General features: G+C 47.3%; 1 protein-coding gene across 3 annotated transcripts in view; it reads left to right on the forward strand.

Annotated features, from left to right (window-relative positions):
* The window catches only part of SAMD4A (sterile alpha motif domain containing 4A), a 129,576-nt gene that overhangs the window by 104,405 nt on the left and 11,230 nt on the right, over positions 1-13,941 (forward strand). For all 3 annotated transcript variants that reach the window (XM_053388293.1, XM_053388373.1, XM_053388451.1), the window contains 4 exons: positions 2,192-2,486; positions 5,240-5,325; positions 9,021-9,139; positions 11,986-12,187. In XM_053388293.1, coding sequence (XP_053244268.1) covers positions 2,192-2,486; positions 5,240-5,325; positions 9,021-9,139; positions 11,986-12,187 — 702 coding nt within the window. The remainder of the gene's footprint in view (positions 1-2,191; positions 2,487-5,239; positions 5,326-9,020; positions 9,140-11,985; positions 12,188-13,941) is intronic.

The raw sequence follows: 13,941 nt of genomic DNA on the forward strand, positions 1-13,941 counted from the left end.
AAGCGTAGTTGTTGGCGTTTTTCCACTGAGGCTGCAATCCTGAAATGTATTTACTAGTGGGCAAGCTCCAAGGAACATAATGAGAGTCATAGGTAAACAAGCATTGGGTCGATCCTGCAATTGTAAGGGCGTTGTTGCTCTTTTGAGTGGGATTCAATCATATGCCACCTGGGAAATTTAGGACTTTTTGGTGATAAGGAAAGCAACAGGAAAATCAACTGGAAAGTTTAAGTTAACACTCCCTTGATGCAGTATCATCTAACAAACCACTACCCGCGAAAAAAAGCAAGAAACAGGGTCATCTGGAAGCGGCATGAGCAAGCAGACTTTCAGAGTAGGATGGGAATAGCCCGTTAACAAGTTGCTTTTACAGTAGTACCTTGGTTCTCAAACTTAATCCGTTCTGGAAGTCCGTTCCAAAACCAAAGCGTTCCAAAACCAAGGCATGCTTTCCCATAGAAAGTGTTGCAAAATGGATTAATCCGTTCCAGACTTTTAAAAACAACCCCTAAAACAGCAATTTGACATGAATTTTACTATCTAACGAGACCATTGATCCATAAAACGAAAGCAATAATCAATGTACTGTACTATAAAATAAATAAGATGGCATTGTAGATGATAAAAATTAAAATTGCTTTTTTTCTTTCTTACCTGCACTGATGATAGTCATTGTTTGGCTGGGGGGCTTTTATCCATTTGTGCAGTCACACAATCAAGCAGTAGCTGAACTGGGTTCCACACAGTCAAAAAAACAAATTAACCGAAAAAGCCTTAAAAACAAATAGCAGAAACCAAAGTGCCAAATTTAGTCCATTCCGGAAGTCCGTTTGACTTCCAAAATGTTCCAAAACTAAGGCGTAGCTTCTGATTAGTGCAGGAGCTCTGGAAACAATAGCCGACAGCAGTATCGGGCGTTCGGCTTCTGAAAATTGTTCGAAAACAGGAACACTTACTTCTGGGTTTTTGGTGTTTGAGAACAAAGAGAAAGCCAGTTTTAGGGCACACACCAAGGCTATTGGTAGAGAAATCTGCCATGAAATTAATTCGCAGAATGTGTGCATTTGCTGCGGGGAAAGCCGATTTCTCTTTCATCCAGAAACCAGATAAGAATCAGCAGCTACAAAATGCTACAGCCTTTGAAGCCTCCTGACTGCAGAGAGTCCTGGCCTTGGCGTATCGAGATGAGCGTTCTCGTTCTTCCGTTTTCTTCGCCCCCCCTCTTGGTCACGGTCAGGGGTCCCTTTACCTTTACCAAACTTAAAACCATGGAGAGACCTGGTCTGAATAGAGACATTGGATTCTTGCTTTTCCCTGTAAGACCAATTGCAGTCGTTAACAGTCGTCAACAGGTTTACCACACCTATCAGCCAATCACCCATTCCCACCACCCTTCTGAGTAATACCCCTCCCCACCCTCTCACTATATATAAGGGTCTGGTGACTTCTGTTTCAGTGTATCTGAAGAAGTGTGCATGCACACGAAAGCTCATACCAATAACTAACTTAGTTGGTCTCTAAGGTGCTACTGAAAGGAATTTTTAAAATTTTGTTCCCATCATAGGAAGTCATAGTGCCACCCTATTCTGCCTTGGTCAGACCACACCTGGAATACTGTGTCCAATTCTGGACACCACAATTTAGGACAGAGTTTGACAAGCTGGAAGGTGTGCAGAGAAGGGCGACCAAATTGATCAGGGGTCTGGAAAATGAGCCTTATGAGGAATGGTTGAAGGAGCTGGGTATGTTTAGCATGGAAAAGAGGAGACTGAGAGGAGATAGAATAGCCATCTTCAGATATCTCAAGGGCTGTCACATGGAAGATGGAGAAAGCTTCTTTTCTGCTGCTCTGGGGGGGTGGGGGGTAGGACTCGAACTCATGGCTTCAAGTTGCAAGAAAGGAGATTGCGACTGAGCCTTAGGAATAACTTTCTGAAGTTAAGAGCCATTTGACCGTGGAACAGACTCCCACAGGAAGTGGTGAACTCTCTTTCCTTGCAGGTTTTTAAGCAGCGGTTAGATGGCCATCTCTCAGGGATGCTTAGTTGAGATTCCTGTGTTTTTTTATTTTGTGGTCCCTTCCAATTCTGCGATTCTGTCTGGCTAAACCAAAGCAATAGGTTAAGCACAGGTGCTTAGGTGAGGCTAAGAAGCCGAGGCATTAATGGCCAGGGGATGTTGTTTTCCACAGGACATCCTTGAAGGGGGCAACCTGCGGGTGCCCCTGCAGGAGCTTCACCAAATGATCCTCACCCCCATCAAAGCTTACTCTTCTCGGAACCTGACGGCGGACGACCGCAGCCGGGATCCTGAGCCCCATCGCACGGCTTCCCTGATTGGCTCCGACGGCCAGGGGCCCGACTGCAAGGACTCCGCCGCAGGGGGGATACCCCACCACCACCTGCCAGGCTGCGAGGGGGAATCTGGAGGGGCTCCTTTGCCCGAAGGGGACATCCCAGGGCAGTTTACTAAGGTGATGGGCAAAGGTAAGGAGCCGTGATTGGGGAAGGTCTTGCTCCCAAGGGAGAGATGGGAGCAGGTGGTGGCCCTGATGGGGTGGGGCGGGAGCTCACCTGGCTCCCAGGTAAGGGCTGGGATGCTGGGGACCCTGTGACTGCACGGAAGCAGTGGGACGGATGTGGTTTCTCCATTGTGCAATTTTACGTGGCTCTCATTCATTAATTGGAGGGACACGGGAGGTGCTGTGGGCTAAACCACAGAGCCTAGGACTTCCCGATCAGAAGGTCGGCGGTTCGAATCCCCGTGACCGGGTGAGCTCCCGTTGCTCGGTCCCTGCTCCTGCCAACCTAGCAGTTTGAAAGCACATCAAAGTGCAAGTAGATCAATAGGTACCACTCCGGCGGGAAGGTAAACGGCGTTTCCGTGCGCTGCTCTGGTTCACCAGAAGTGGCTTAGTCCTGCTGGCCACATGACCCGGAAGCTGTACGCCGGTTCCCTCGGCCAATAAAGCGAGATGAGCGCTGCAACCCCAGAGTCAGCCATGACTGGACCTTATGGTCAGGGGTCCCTTTACCTTTACATTCATTGATTGCACTTGTATCGTGCTTTCGCTTTTGTATTAATGTTCTGCTCACCTCTTTGGCTCCTTAAGTGGCATAGAAAACGACCCATGGCAACAAAACTGTTTGCATTCCTTTGTTGTTGCTCTCCAGCCTCGTCTGGTGTTGTAAAAGTGCCTCGATGTTGTTGTTGTTGCTGTTGTTGTTGTCGTTAGCACTGTGTGTCAGTCAGTCTAACCTGGACAAAGAGTGATCCGTTAGCTCAGGCACAGGCAAATTCCGGCCCTCCAGATGTTTGGGACTACAGTTCCCATCATCCCTGACCACTGGTCCTGTTAGCTAGGGATGATGGGAACTGTAGTCCCAAACATCTGGCGGGCTGGAGTTTGCCTATGCTTGCGTTAGCGTTTGTCCGGGGGACAAATGGGTGGCAAGAATAAAATAGAATTAGGCTCCAGGGCTTTTCACGTGCAGACAGCACCTTCCACTGCAATCTGAAATGTGGGACCCTTTTTAAAAATTAGTTTTTATTAGAGATTTTCTTGTCCTATGAAACAAACAGATAAATGGGGGGGGGGAGTACATCTTATGTCTCCACTTTCAAGAAAAAGGTTGTCTTGTGTATAACGTTCAGGCATATTCCATGTGCCCATGTCTATGTGTCTTTTTAGATTTGTGCTTTGCTGTTTCTCTTCCTCCTCAGTTCTCTCTGGCCATGTTTTTTATTAAATATTATTAATATTATTAAATATTAATTTAAAAATAAAATAAAATAATGACAGCAGGGAAGCGAAAAACTGAACATCCCTCTATCCACCTTTACCTGAAGGCACAGTTCAGAAATATTATATTATTATTATTATTACTATTATTATTATTATTATTATTATTATTATTATTATTCTGGAAACGTGTGAAAGTTTAGCGCTCAATTCTGTGCTAATTGTTTCCAGAAAGCATCCTATTTGTGCAACCTCATTGACTCAGAAATGAGAGTTTTGCGTTGCCCTTTCAGGTGACAAGATTTGGGGAGGTATCCAGTTCTTTTCTGCCGTTTGAAATTTAGCGTGCCACGGCTGTATATCGGCCCCAAAGCCACGCACCAGGTGCTGCAGTTTGAAAGAAGCGTTAGAAATCAGAACAGAAGCACTAATATTATAACCGGCAGAATTAACAACAACCCCTGACATCTGGACACAGCCAGCGTCTAACCCCTGCGCCAGCTTTGTGCAAGCAAATTGGGGCGATTGCTCATTAAACACAAACTGTCTAGAGGGGACCTGGGAGTGCAGAGCTGCGAAAGCGACTCAGAAACATCCACCTGCGTTGCCGAATGTCCGTTTGTGCCCCCTTGTGGCTAGTGAGAGCTTTTTCTCCTCGAAGGCTCTGCATCTGACCTGTCCATTCCGGCAGAGGACCCCAGCTGCTTCTCCCTTTTTATAAATAGACTTAAATGGAGTAATTGCAGATTGACGCCATAGTAACGAGGAGCAAAATAAGGAGCTAAAGGGAGAAAGGCATTAATGGAATCTGGCTTGTGTGTGTGTGAACATTCTTCGTGGAGGGCTCTTTGCTCTTCCGCACAGGTCGCTGCAACAAGGCTGGTTCGAATCCTTCCTTAACATGAAAACAAGTCTAAAGCAGGTGCAAACTTCCTCAAGCGAAGGATAGACTTCTTCCCACGCTTCTCTCCCTCCCTTCCACCAGGGCCAGGGCCTTCTCAGTGATGGCTCCGACCTGGTAGAATGCTCTGTCCCAGGAGACCAGGGTCCTGCAGGATTTAACTTCCTTCCATCAGGCCTGTAAGACAGAGCTATTCTGCCTGGCTTTCAATTTGAACTTAGCCTGATCTTTTATTCCCCTTCCTTCCCTCCCCCTCCCCTTTTTATGAAGATTACCCGCTCTGGGATCCCACAGCTAATTCTCCCCTGGTCTCCTCGCTGGCTCAAATAGGACTAATTTAGCCAGCTAGCCCTGGTGATCATCTAACGTTTATTGGACGGATTTCCCCCCTAATTTGATTTTTGAATTCTGAATTTATTGTTATTCACGTTTTATACTGTATTTTATGCTGTTTTTTGTTGTTGCATCAATTAAGTGTTTTAAATTTGTTGTTAGCTGCCCTGAGCCTGGTTTTCTGAACCGGGAAGGGCGGGGTATAAATAATTTTTTAACATTATAATTATTATTAATATATATATATATTTATCGCTTTGCAGTATGCACCCAGCTCCTTGTCTCCAGGCCGGATGAGGAGAATATCAGCTCCTATCTCCAGCTGATCGACAAATGCCTAATTCACGAGGTGAGTGGGTCTCTTCTTAGCTTTTGTTCTTCTCTAGGGACACGGGAAAAACTGGTATTCAGCTGAATACCAGCTCAGGCGTCTTGGACTACAACTCCCTGGGGCTGCTGGGAGTTGTAGGCCAGGACGCCTGGTATTTCAGAGGTGGGGAATCATTTTCTTCCCGAGGGGATTCCGCTGTCCTATGGGGAATATCCCAGGGGCCTCATGCTGCTCATGGCAGGAGCAGAAGCATAGCTGTCAAGCGTCCCTTATTTGGCGGGACAGTCCCTTATCCCAGCGCCATGTCCCACTGCTGTCCCTTATTGATGATGTCCCTTAAATAAGCTACTGAAAGTAATGGGGCGCTTTCTATGTCCAGCTGTCCTTTGTCAACAACAAATTGTTGCTGTTTTTTTGTGTTGAATATATGCTATATGGTAATTTATGGACCTAACAGGTATCTAAAGCCATTTGCAAGCAACAAAATATGTATTTTATCAAAGTAATTGTTGATCCCTTATTTGGCTGCTGACCCCTGCTGGTCCCTTATTTTCAAATCTGTAAGTTGACAGCTATGAGCAGAAGTCAGTCACATGGGTGCCAACTAGAATAAAATAGGGGGGCGCGCGTATACAGTCATACCTTGGGTTGAAGTAGCTTCGGGATGAATATTTTCAGGTTGCGCTCCATGGCGACCCGGAAGTAACGAAGCGCGTTACTTCCGGGTTTCGCCACTCGCGCATGCGCAGACGCTCAAAATGATGTCATGCGCGGAAGCGGCAAAACACAACCCGCACAGGCGCAGACGCATCTTACGTTCGCTTCAGGATGCAAACAGGGCTCCGGAACGGATCCCGTTCGCATCCAGAGGTACCACTGTAATCAATCACATGGCTTGATGCACAGCCACCATTTGAATGACTGTGTCCATCAACTTTGAGGAGCACCCTGTCCCTCAAATATTTTAGAGGGGGGAAGACTGAAGGGACGTCAGCCCCTAGAAGTTTACTCCTTTGAGTGGCTATCCAGTACAGTGGTACCTTGCTTTTCAAACTTAATCCGTTCCAGAAGTCCGTTCCAAAACCAAGGCGTGTTTTCCCATAGAAAGGAATGCAAAACGGATTCATCCGTTCCAGACTTTTAAAAACAACCCCCAAAACAGCAATCTTAACACGAATTTTTGCTATCTGACGAGACCATTGATCCGTAAAATGAAAGCGATAATCAATGTACCGTACTATAAAATAAATAAGATAGTATTGTAGATGATAAAAATTAAAATGAAACCATTTTCTTACCTGCACTGAAGATAATCATTGTTTGGATGGGGGGCTTTTATCCATTTCTGCAGTTGTACAATCAATCAGTCAGTAGCTGAACTGGGTTCCACATAGTCACAAAAACAAATTAACTGAAAAAGCCTCAAAAGCAAAAACGCAAAATAAATAGCAAAAAACAAAGCGCCAAATTTAGTCCGTTCCGGAAGTCTGTTTGACTTCCGAAATGTTCAAAAACCAAGGCGCAGCTTCTGATTGGTGCAGGTTGGTGTCTGTGTTTTATTTATCTCTTCTGTCCTTGGCCCTTACTGTTGTATTTTTATTCATTTCTTCATTAGAATGTAAGCCCGTGTGTAGGGAATGCCTTGTTTTTTGATTTCGTGTAAGCCTTTCCGACCAAAGGGGGGCAGGTACAAATACTCTAAATAAACAAATACAGATTTCACACGGTTCCTGATTGTGGAGATTATTCTTCCCACATGAAGACATGAGCCAACAGTGTGACGCGGCAGCTAAAAAAGCCAATGCAATTCTGGGCTGCATCAATAGGAGTATAGCATCTAGATCAAGGGAAGTAATAGTGCCACTGTATTCTGCTCTGGTCAGACCTCACCTGGAGTACTGTGTCCAGTTCTGTGCACCACAGTTCAAGAAGGACACTGACAAACTGGAACGTGTCCAGAGGAGGGCAACCAAAATGGTCAAAGGCCTGGAAACGATGCCTTATGAGGAACGGCTAAGGGAGCTGGGCATGTTTAGCCTGGAGAAGAGGAGGCTAAGGGGTGATATGATAGCCATGTTCAAATATATAAAAGGATGTCACATAGAGGAGGGAGAAAGGTTGTTTTCTGCTGCTCCAGAGAAGCGGACACGGAGCAATGGATCCAAACTACAAGAAAGAAGATTCCACCTAAACATTAGGAAGAACTTCCTGACAGTAAGAGCTGTTTGACAGTGGAATTTGCTGCCAAGGAGTGTGGTGGAGTCTCCTTCTTTGGAGGTCTTTAAGCAGAGGCTTGACAACCATATGTCAGGAGTGCTCTGATGGTGTTTCCTGCTTGGCAGGGGGTTGGACTCGATGGCCCTTGTGGTCTCTTCCAACTCTATGATTCTATGATTCTATGATTCTACATTCAAATGGACATGGTTAGAGCCCCTCGTCGGACTTCCCCACCGAACTGGGCACTGTCCTCCCATGTCAATCCCACACATGTTCATTGGAAGACCATTGGATGTTGACAAGTTTTACCACTCGCCATGAAATTTACATTCTTCTCCGCAAGAGGAGCAGGGAAGACTGCTGCTGCCTAGCCAGTTGAATGTTGAAGGAGCGGTCATTGGTTCAGGATCTCCGGGAAGGCTGCTTCGACCCAACACCCCCCAAGAGAGTGTCATCAGGGCCACAATATCATCATCATTTATTTATACCCCGCAATTTAAAATGCAGCCTCGTTTTAAAACTAGCCCATAGATCAAAACCATAAGGGGAGGGAAAACATAAGGGTCAGACTGAGTCCAAACCAAAGGCCAGGCGGAACAGCTCTGTCTTGCAGGCCCTGCGGAAAGATGTTAAGTCCCGCAGGGCCCTGGTCTCTTGGGACAGAGTGTTCCACCAAGTCGGGGCCAGTACTGAAAAGGCCCTGGCCCTAGTTGAGACCAATCTAACCACCTTGCGACCTGGGACCTCCAAAATGTTGTCATTTGCGGACCTTAAGGTCCTCCGCAGGGCATAGTAGGAGTGGCAGTCCCATCGGTACATAGGTATTATTAATAATAATAATTATTATAATTTATTATTTATACCCCACCCATCTGGCTGGGTTTCCCCAGCCACTCTGGGCGGCTTCCAATAGAATATTAAAATACAATAGTCTATTCAACATTAAAAGCTTCCCTAAACAGGGCTGCCTTCAGATGTCTTCTAAAAGTCTGGTAGTTGTTGTTCTCTTTGACATCTGGTGGGAGGGCGTTCCACAGGGCGGGTGCCACTACCAAGAAGGCCCTCTGCCTGGTTCCCTGTAACTTGGCTTCTCGCAGCGAGGGAACCGCCAGGAGGCCCTTGGCGCTGGACCTCAGTGTCTGGGCAGAACGATGGAGGTGGAGACGCTCAGAGTGGATATTGTTCAAAAACTTTGTTCTGTGTTGTCCCCTCCAAACAACTCACATTCAGCAAAGCGCCCAGGCCTCAAACCCTCTTTCTCCAAAGGTTGCGTCAAGCCTATTAGGTATTAAAATTGTAAAGATCCCCCTTCATTACTATATATTTTTATTACCGGCCCTTCCCCAACAGGTCCCAGGCAAAGGTTCTCCCATTTTAGAATTCCGTATTTGCGAAGACGTTTTTTTATTAACAACTCGGGTGCATCCTATGATGATGATGATGATGATTTCTGATGTTGCCTCCTCTCTTCTCCCCCCCCCCTTTCTTTTGGGCAGGCGTTCACAGAGACGCAGAAGAAAAGGTTGTTGTCATGGAAACAGCAGGTGCAAAAACTCTTCAGGGCTTTCCCTCGGAAATCCATCCTCGATCTCTCGGGGTACCGGCAGCAGAGAACGTAGGTTTGGGGCCTTTTCTCTTCCTAATACGGGGCCTGGGAGAGTGGCTGGGGTGCGTGGCAATGTCCCTTCTGTGGCGCAGGGAGCCACACCGATGTTTTGATACCGCTGCATGTGGGCAGGAGGTCAAGGCTTGAGTGTCGCCCTGCAAAAAGTCCAGGCCAGCCTGACCCAGAAGTCTTTAGGGGGCCACTAGGTTCGGGGGAAGCCAATGAGCGGAGTCACCTTGGGGGGTCAGGGAATACAGCAGCAATTAAAAATATCAGGGAAACGATCCTTCCCCAGAGCAGGTTGAGCAGTCGAGACCAAAACCCTTGGAATGCCCATGCAAACAAATAAGTTCGACTTCCAAAATGTTCGGAAACCAAGCCGCTGCTTCCGATTGGCTGCAGCCAATCAGAAGCCGCAGAATCCGTGTTGGACGGTCAGGTTCCAAAGAACATTCACAAACCGGAACACTACTCACTTCCGGGTTTGCGGCGTTCAGGAGCCAAAACGTTTGACATTCCCAGCCCCCTGGGGATTGAACCTGTTAAAACCGCGTTTATGGGAGACAATCTTACTCGGCTACGAGGGATCACCAAAGAAGAAGAACCTGGGACGTTCTGCATTCCAAGCAGATGCCCTGCCTCTGAGCTGCGCCCCTTCCCCATAGTTCAGTGACGGCCAAGCTTGGCCCTCCAGCTGTTTTGGGACTACAACTCCCATCATCCCTAACTAACAGGACCAGTGGTCAGGGATGGTGGGAATTGTAGTCCCAAAACTGCTGGAGGGCCGAGTTTGGCCATCACTGCCATAGTTGATATCGATGCAAATGCTTGCCAATTCATAAATGGGTTTTTAATTAGCAATTATTTCATCACTCATTAATATTAATAATAATAATAATAATTAATAATAATAATGAATAACAACAACAACAACAATAATTCATTTATACCCCGCCCATCTAGCTGGGTTGCCCAAGCCACTCTGGGCAGTTTCCAAGACATAAAAACATAATAAAACACCAAACATTAATAGTAACACTTTGATCCAATATACCGTATTTTTTGCTCTCACTTTTTCCCTCCTAAAAAGTAAGGGGAAATGTGTGTGCGTCTTATGGAGCGAATGCAGGCTGCGCAGCTATCCCAGAAGCCAGAACAGCAAGAGGGATTGCTGCTTTCACTGCGCAGCGATCCCTCTTGCTGTTCTGGCTTCTGAGATTCAGAATATTTTTTTTCTTGTTTTCCTCCTCCAAAAACTAGGTGCGTGTTGTGGTCTGGTGCATCTTATAGAGCGAAAAATACGGTAAAAGTCACAATACAGTGGTACCTCTGGTTACGTCCACTTCATGTTACGTTCTTTCAACCAGGAAGTAACCGGAAAGGGTTACTTCCAGGTTTTGCTGCTTGCACATGCAGAGACGTGCAAAAGGACGTCACACACATACGCAGAAGCGGCGAAGCACAACCTGCCCGTGTGCTGATGTGCCGCTGTGGGTTGCGCTCTTTTCATGTTGATAACGGGCCTCCGGAACGGATCCTGTTCGCAACCAGAGGTACCATTGTAACTTTAAAATGCACAACTTATATCAAACAAAGCAACGTTCAACAATTCATCAGAATCTAATAGTAAACAGTAAAATTAAAACACCAGCAAATAATAATTAAACAGATCAACCACAATCCGGGGTGTAGGAAGGGGGTGCGGGGGTGCGATCTGCCCCAGGGGCCATCCTGACGCGGGTGACAAAATGGCGGAAAGCAATCGCCACGGGGCCTACAGCGCACACGAACCATGCATCTAGGCGCCCGCAGGCTCCTTGCTGTCCTCCCAGTGCCTCCCCCAGCTGTAGGGTGGCTGAGGTTCCACGGTGCGTCCTATCCCTATGGGCACCGAGCTCCCCACGCGGCAATGGGCGCTGTGCACCCATAGGGGTAGGGGGCGCGGCGCTCATAGGGACAGGCCGTGCCCTGCCCCATGGGTGATTTGCCCTGCCCCTGGGCACGCCGTCCCAGGTGCCTGAGAGGCTTCCTCCATCACTGGCCACAATAAAGAATGACCAACCTATAATCAATAAAAGTAACAGCAAATCACAATGCATTGTTGTTGTTTAGTCATTTTGTCGTGTCCGACTCTTGGTGACCCCCTGGACCAGAGCACGCCAGGCACTCTGACAGGTTACCTGTTTAATGGTCACTTGATTGGATTGCCTGCTTACTTGATTGGATACCCTGGGGTGCCAGGCCAATCTTTTGTAATGATGAATACTTCTTGTTGTTTAGTCGTGTCCGACTCTTCGTGACCCCCTGGACCAGAGCACTCCTGTCTTCCACTGCCTCCCGCAGTTTGGTCAAACTCATGCTGTTAGCTTCAAGAACACTGTCCCACCATCTTGTCCTCTGTCGTCCCCTTCTCCTTGTGCCCTCCATCTTTCCCAACATCAGGGTCTTTTCCAGGGAGTCTTCTCTTCTCATGAGGTGGCCAAAGTCTTGGAGCCTCCCCAGAGTCTCCTCCAGCACCATAATTCAAAAGCATCAATTCTTCAGCCTTCTTTACGGTCCAGCTCTCACTTCCATACATCACTACTGGGAAAACCATAAATACCACAAAACATACAAATCATAGTCTGGGGAAGGCAAGGTGGGGCAAGGCAGGTGGAAACACCACCGTCTGATGAGGAACAGAAAGTGCAAACGTAAAGCCGTTAACCCAAAAAACCACTGCGATTTATATTTGGAATTAAGGGGTGCTTGCATGATCCTTCGTTTTAAGCAGCGGCACCGGGCGGCTGAATCTTTGGTTCCAAATAACGCCCCTGGGGTAGCAGAGGTAAGCCGGTGTGTTTGTTCTTTTCCAGCCGAGGTTTTGGCCAGTCGAACTCCCTGCCAACAGCTGGATCTGTAGGTGCAGGAATGGGCCGCCGGAACCCGCGCCAGTTCCAGATCCCCTCCCGGAACCTGCCTACCACGCGGCTGGGCCTCCTCGGCTCCAGCGGCCTTCTGGGAGCCAGCCAGCGCAGCACAGCCACCAACCCCACCATCCTGAAGCAAGGGAGACAGGTGGGTACCTGCCCCATGGCAGCCAGCTCCTTCAGAACATAAGGGGACCCTGTTGGATCAGGCGAGGTCCCATCTAGATAACTAACAGCATTACCCTGATGCCAAGGACAGCCACCAGTTTCGATGTCTTCGGAAGAGAAAGGTGCAAACAGAACAAGGACCAGAAACCTGTCCGTGGCTTCTTAGCTCAGTGGAGCCTCCACGCCCAAGGGCAGTCTATCTCGTGAGCTCCACAAGCAAACAGCAGGGAATAACCCTCAATTTCTGCTATTATGGTTATGATTGAGGTCCCGGGGTGGGTTGTTGGCGTCGAGAGTGGTCCATTGGTAAGCAGAATGATGCATTTGGCAGTAGCATTGTAGCCTTTCTTAGACTTTACCAGTCTAAATTGGTGGGGTCTGCGTTGCTCCCGGACAGGAGGAAGGAAGTCAAATGACACCAAGATTGATTCAAAGAAAGAGTTTATTCTGCTCTCTGGATAGCAGAAGGAACTTGTGTGGTCAGTCCACAGCAAGTCCAAAGAAAAAGAAATTTCATGCAGTATATATATCCTCCAGGCACCCTCTCCCCCCTTCCCCAGGAATCCAGCCACGTCAGCTTATACACGCAGGTTGACAACACAGATGTTCCTGCTCCGGTACTCTTAACCATAAAAGGGTGTTCCTCTTCCTGTACTCTTGACCATATAAGGGTATTCCTGTTCCAGCACTCTTATCTTGGGGTAAGAAGGTCACCAACTCTCCTGGCGCTGTTCCCGGACTAGGTCTGTGTGTCAGAGTGTGGTCAGGATGTAAGATAAGACTCAGACGTGCCATCCCTGCTCTACTGGAACAGCCAAGGCCATCCATTGCCATCACGGACTGATAAAGGAGAGCGCTTTGAGCACTTGTTTATATAGCTGGGTTTTGGCTCAAGAGCTCAAGTTAAAGCATTTTAGAAATGTTCCCTTGGAGAAGGAAAAATGCGGATTTTGGGGCCCGTTCCAGACTGACTACACAGTCAGGTTTTCAGATTTGGGAAACCCATTCCTTCAGCATGGCTACAGGAGTTGTTGAAAGGAGGCGTACAATTATTATTATTATTATTGTTGTTGTTGTTGTTGTTATTTATTTATTTATACATACATACCCCACCCATCTGGCGTCATCCAACCACCCCAGAGACGCCACTCCAGAATTGGGTTTACTCCTCATCCCTTCCTTCTCCCGGGTGGACGAGCCCAAGATACAATACAGTACTGAAACACTATCTGAGATAGCTGTTATAAATAAATAAGGAAGGAACCATTTAAATTGTTTATTATTATTATTATCATGATCGTCTTTGATGGATGAGTTGCCTCCTAAACCAATGTCGCAAGGCGATTTATACCAAAGATAATTAAAAGCAGTTAAGAACCCGGAAACGACAAATACATTTAAAGAAGACCGATACCCTAACGAGTGGACGCTCTTTGGTAAAGACCCCCTTTTGCCAGCTGAGAGAAACCTCTAGGAATGAAACCGTCTTCAGCTGTTTCCGGAAAGTGCAGGTAGCAGGCACCTGTCGCATCTCGACAGGGATGCTATTCCACAGGGCAGAAGCTGCCACACTAAAAGCCCTGGTCTGAGGTACTGCAGAGCAGAGAAATTTGATATTTGCAGGAGAAGCTGTCCCGCAGACAGCAGAAATGGCCTCACAGGAGCATCTTGCTGGCTGTTGCTGAAAAACCAGATGGGTCTTGATCTGAACCAGGGGTCAGCAAGCTTTTTCAG

This window comes from Podarcis raffonei, chromosome 1 (assembly GCF_027172205.1).
Source record: "Podarcis raffonei isolate rPodRaf1 chromosome 1, rPodRaf1.pri, whole genome shotgun sequence".
Taxonomy (NCBI): domain Eukaryota; kingdom Metazoa; phylum Chordata; class Lepidosauria; order Squamata; family Lacertidae; genus Podarcis; species Podarcis raffonei.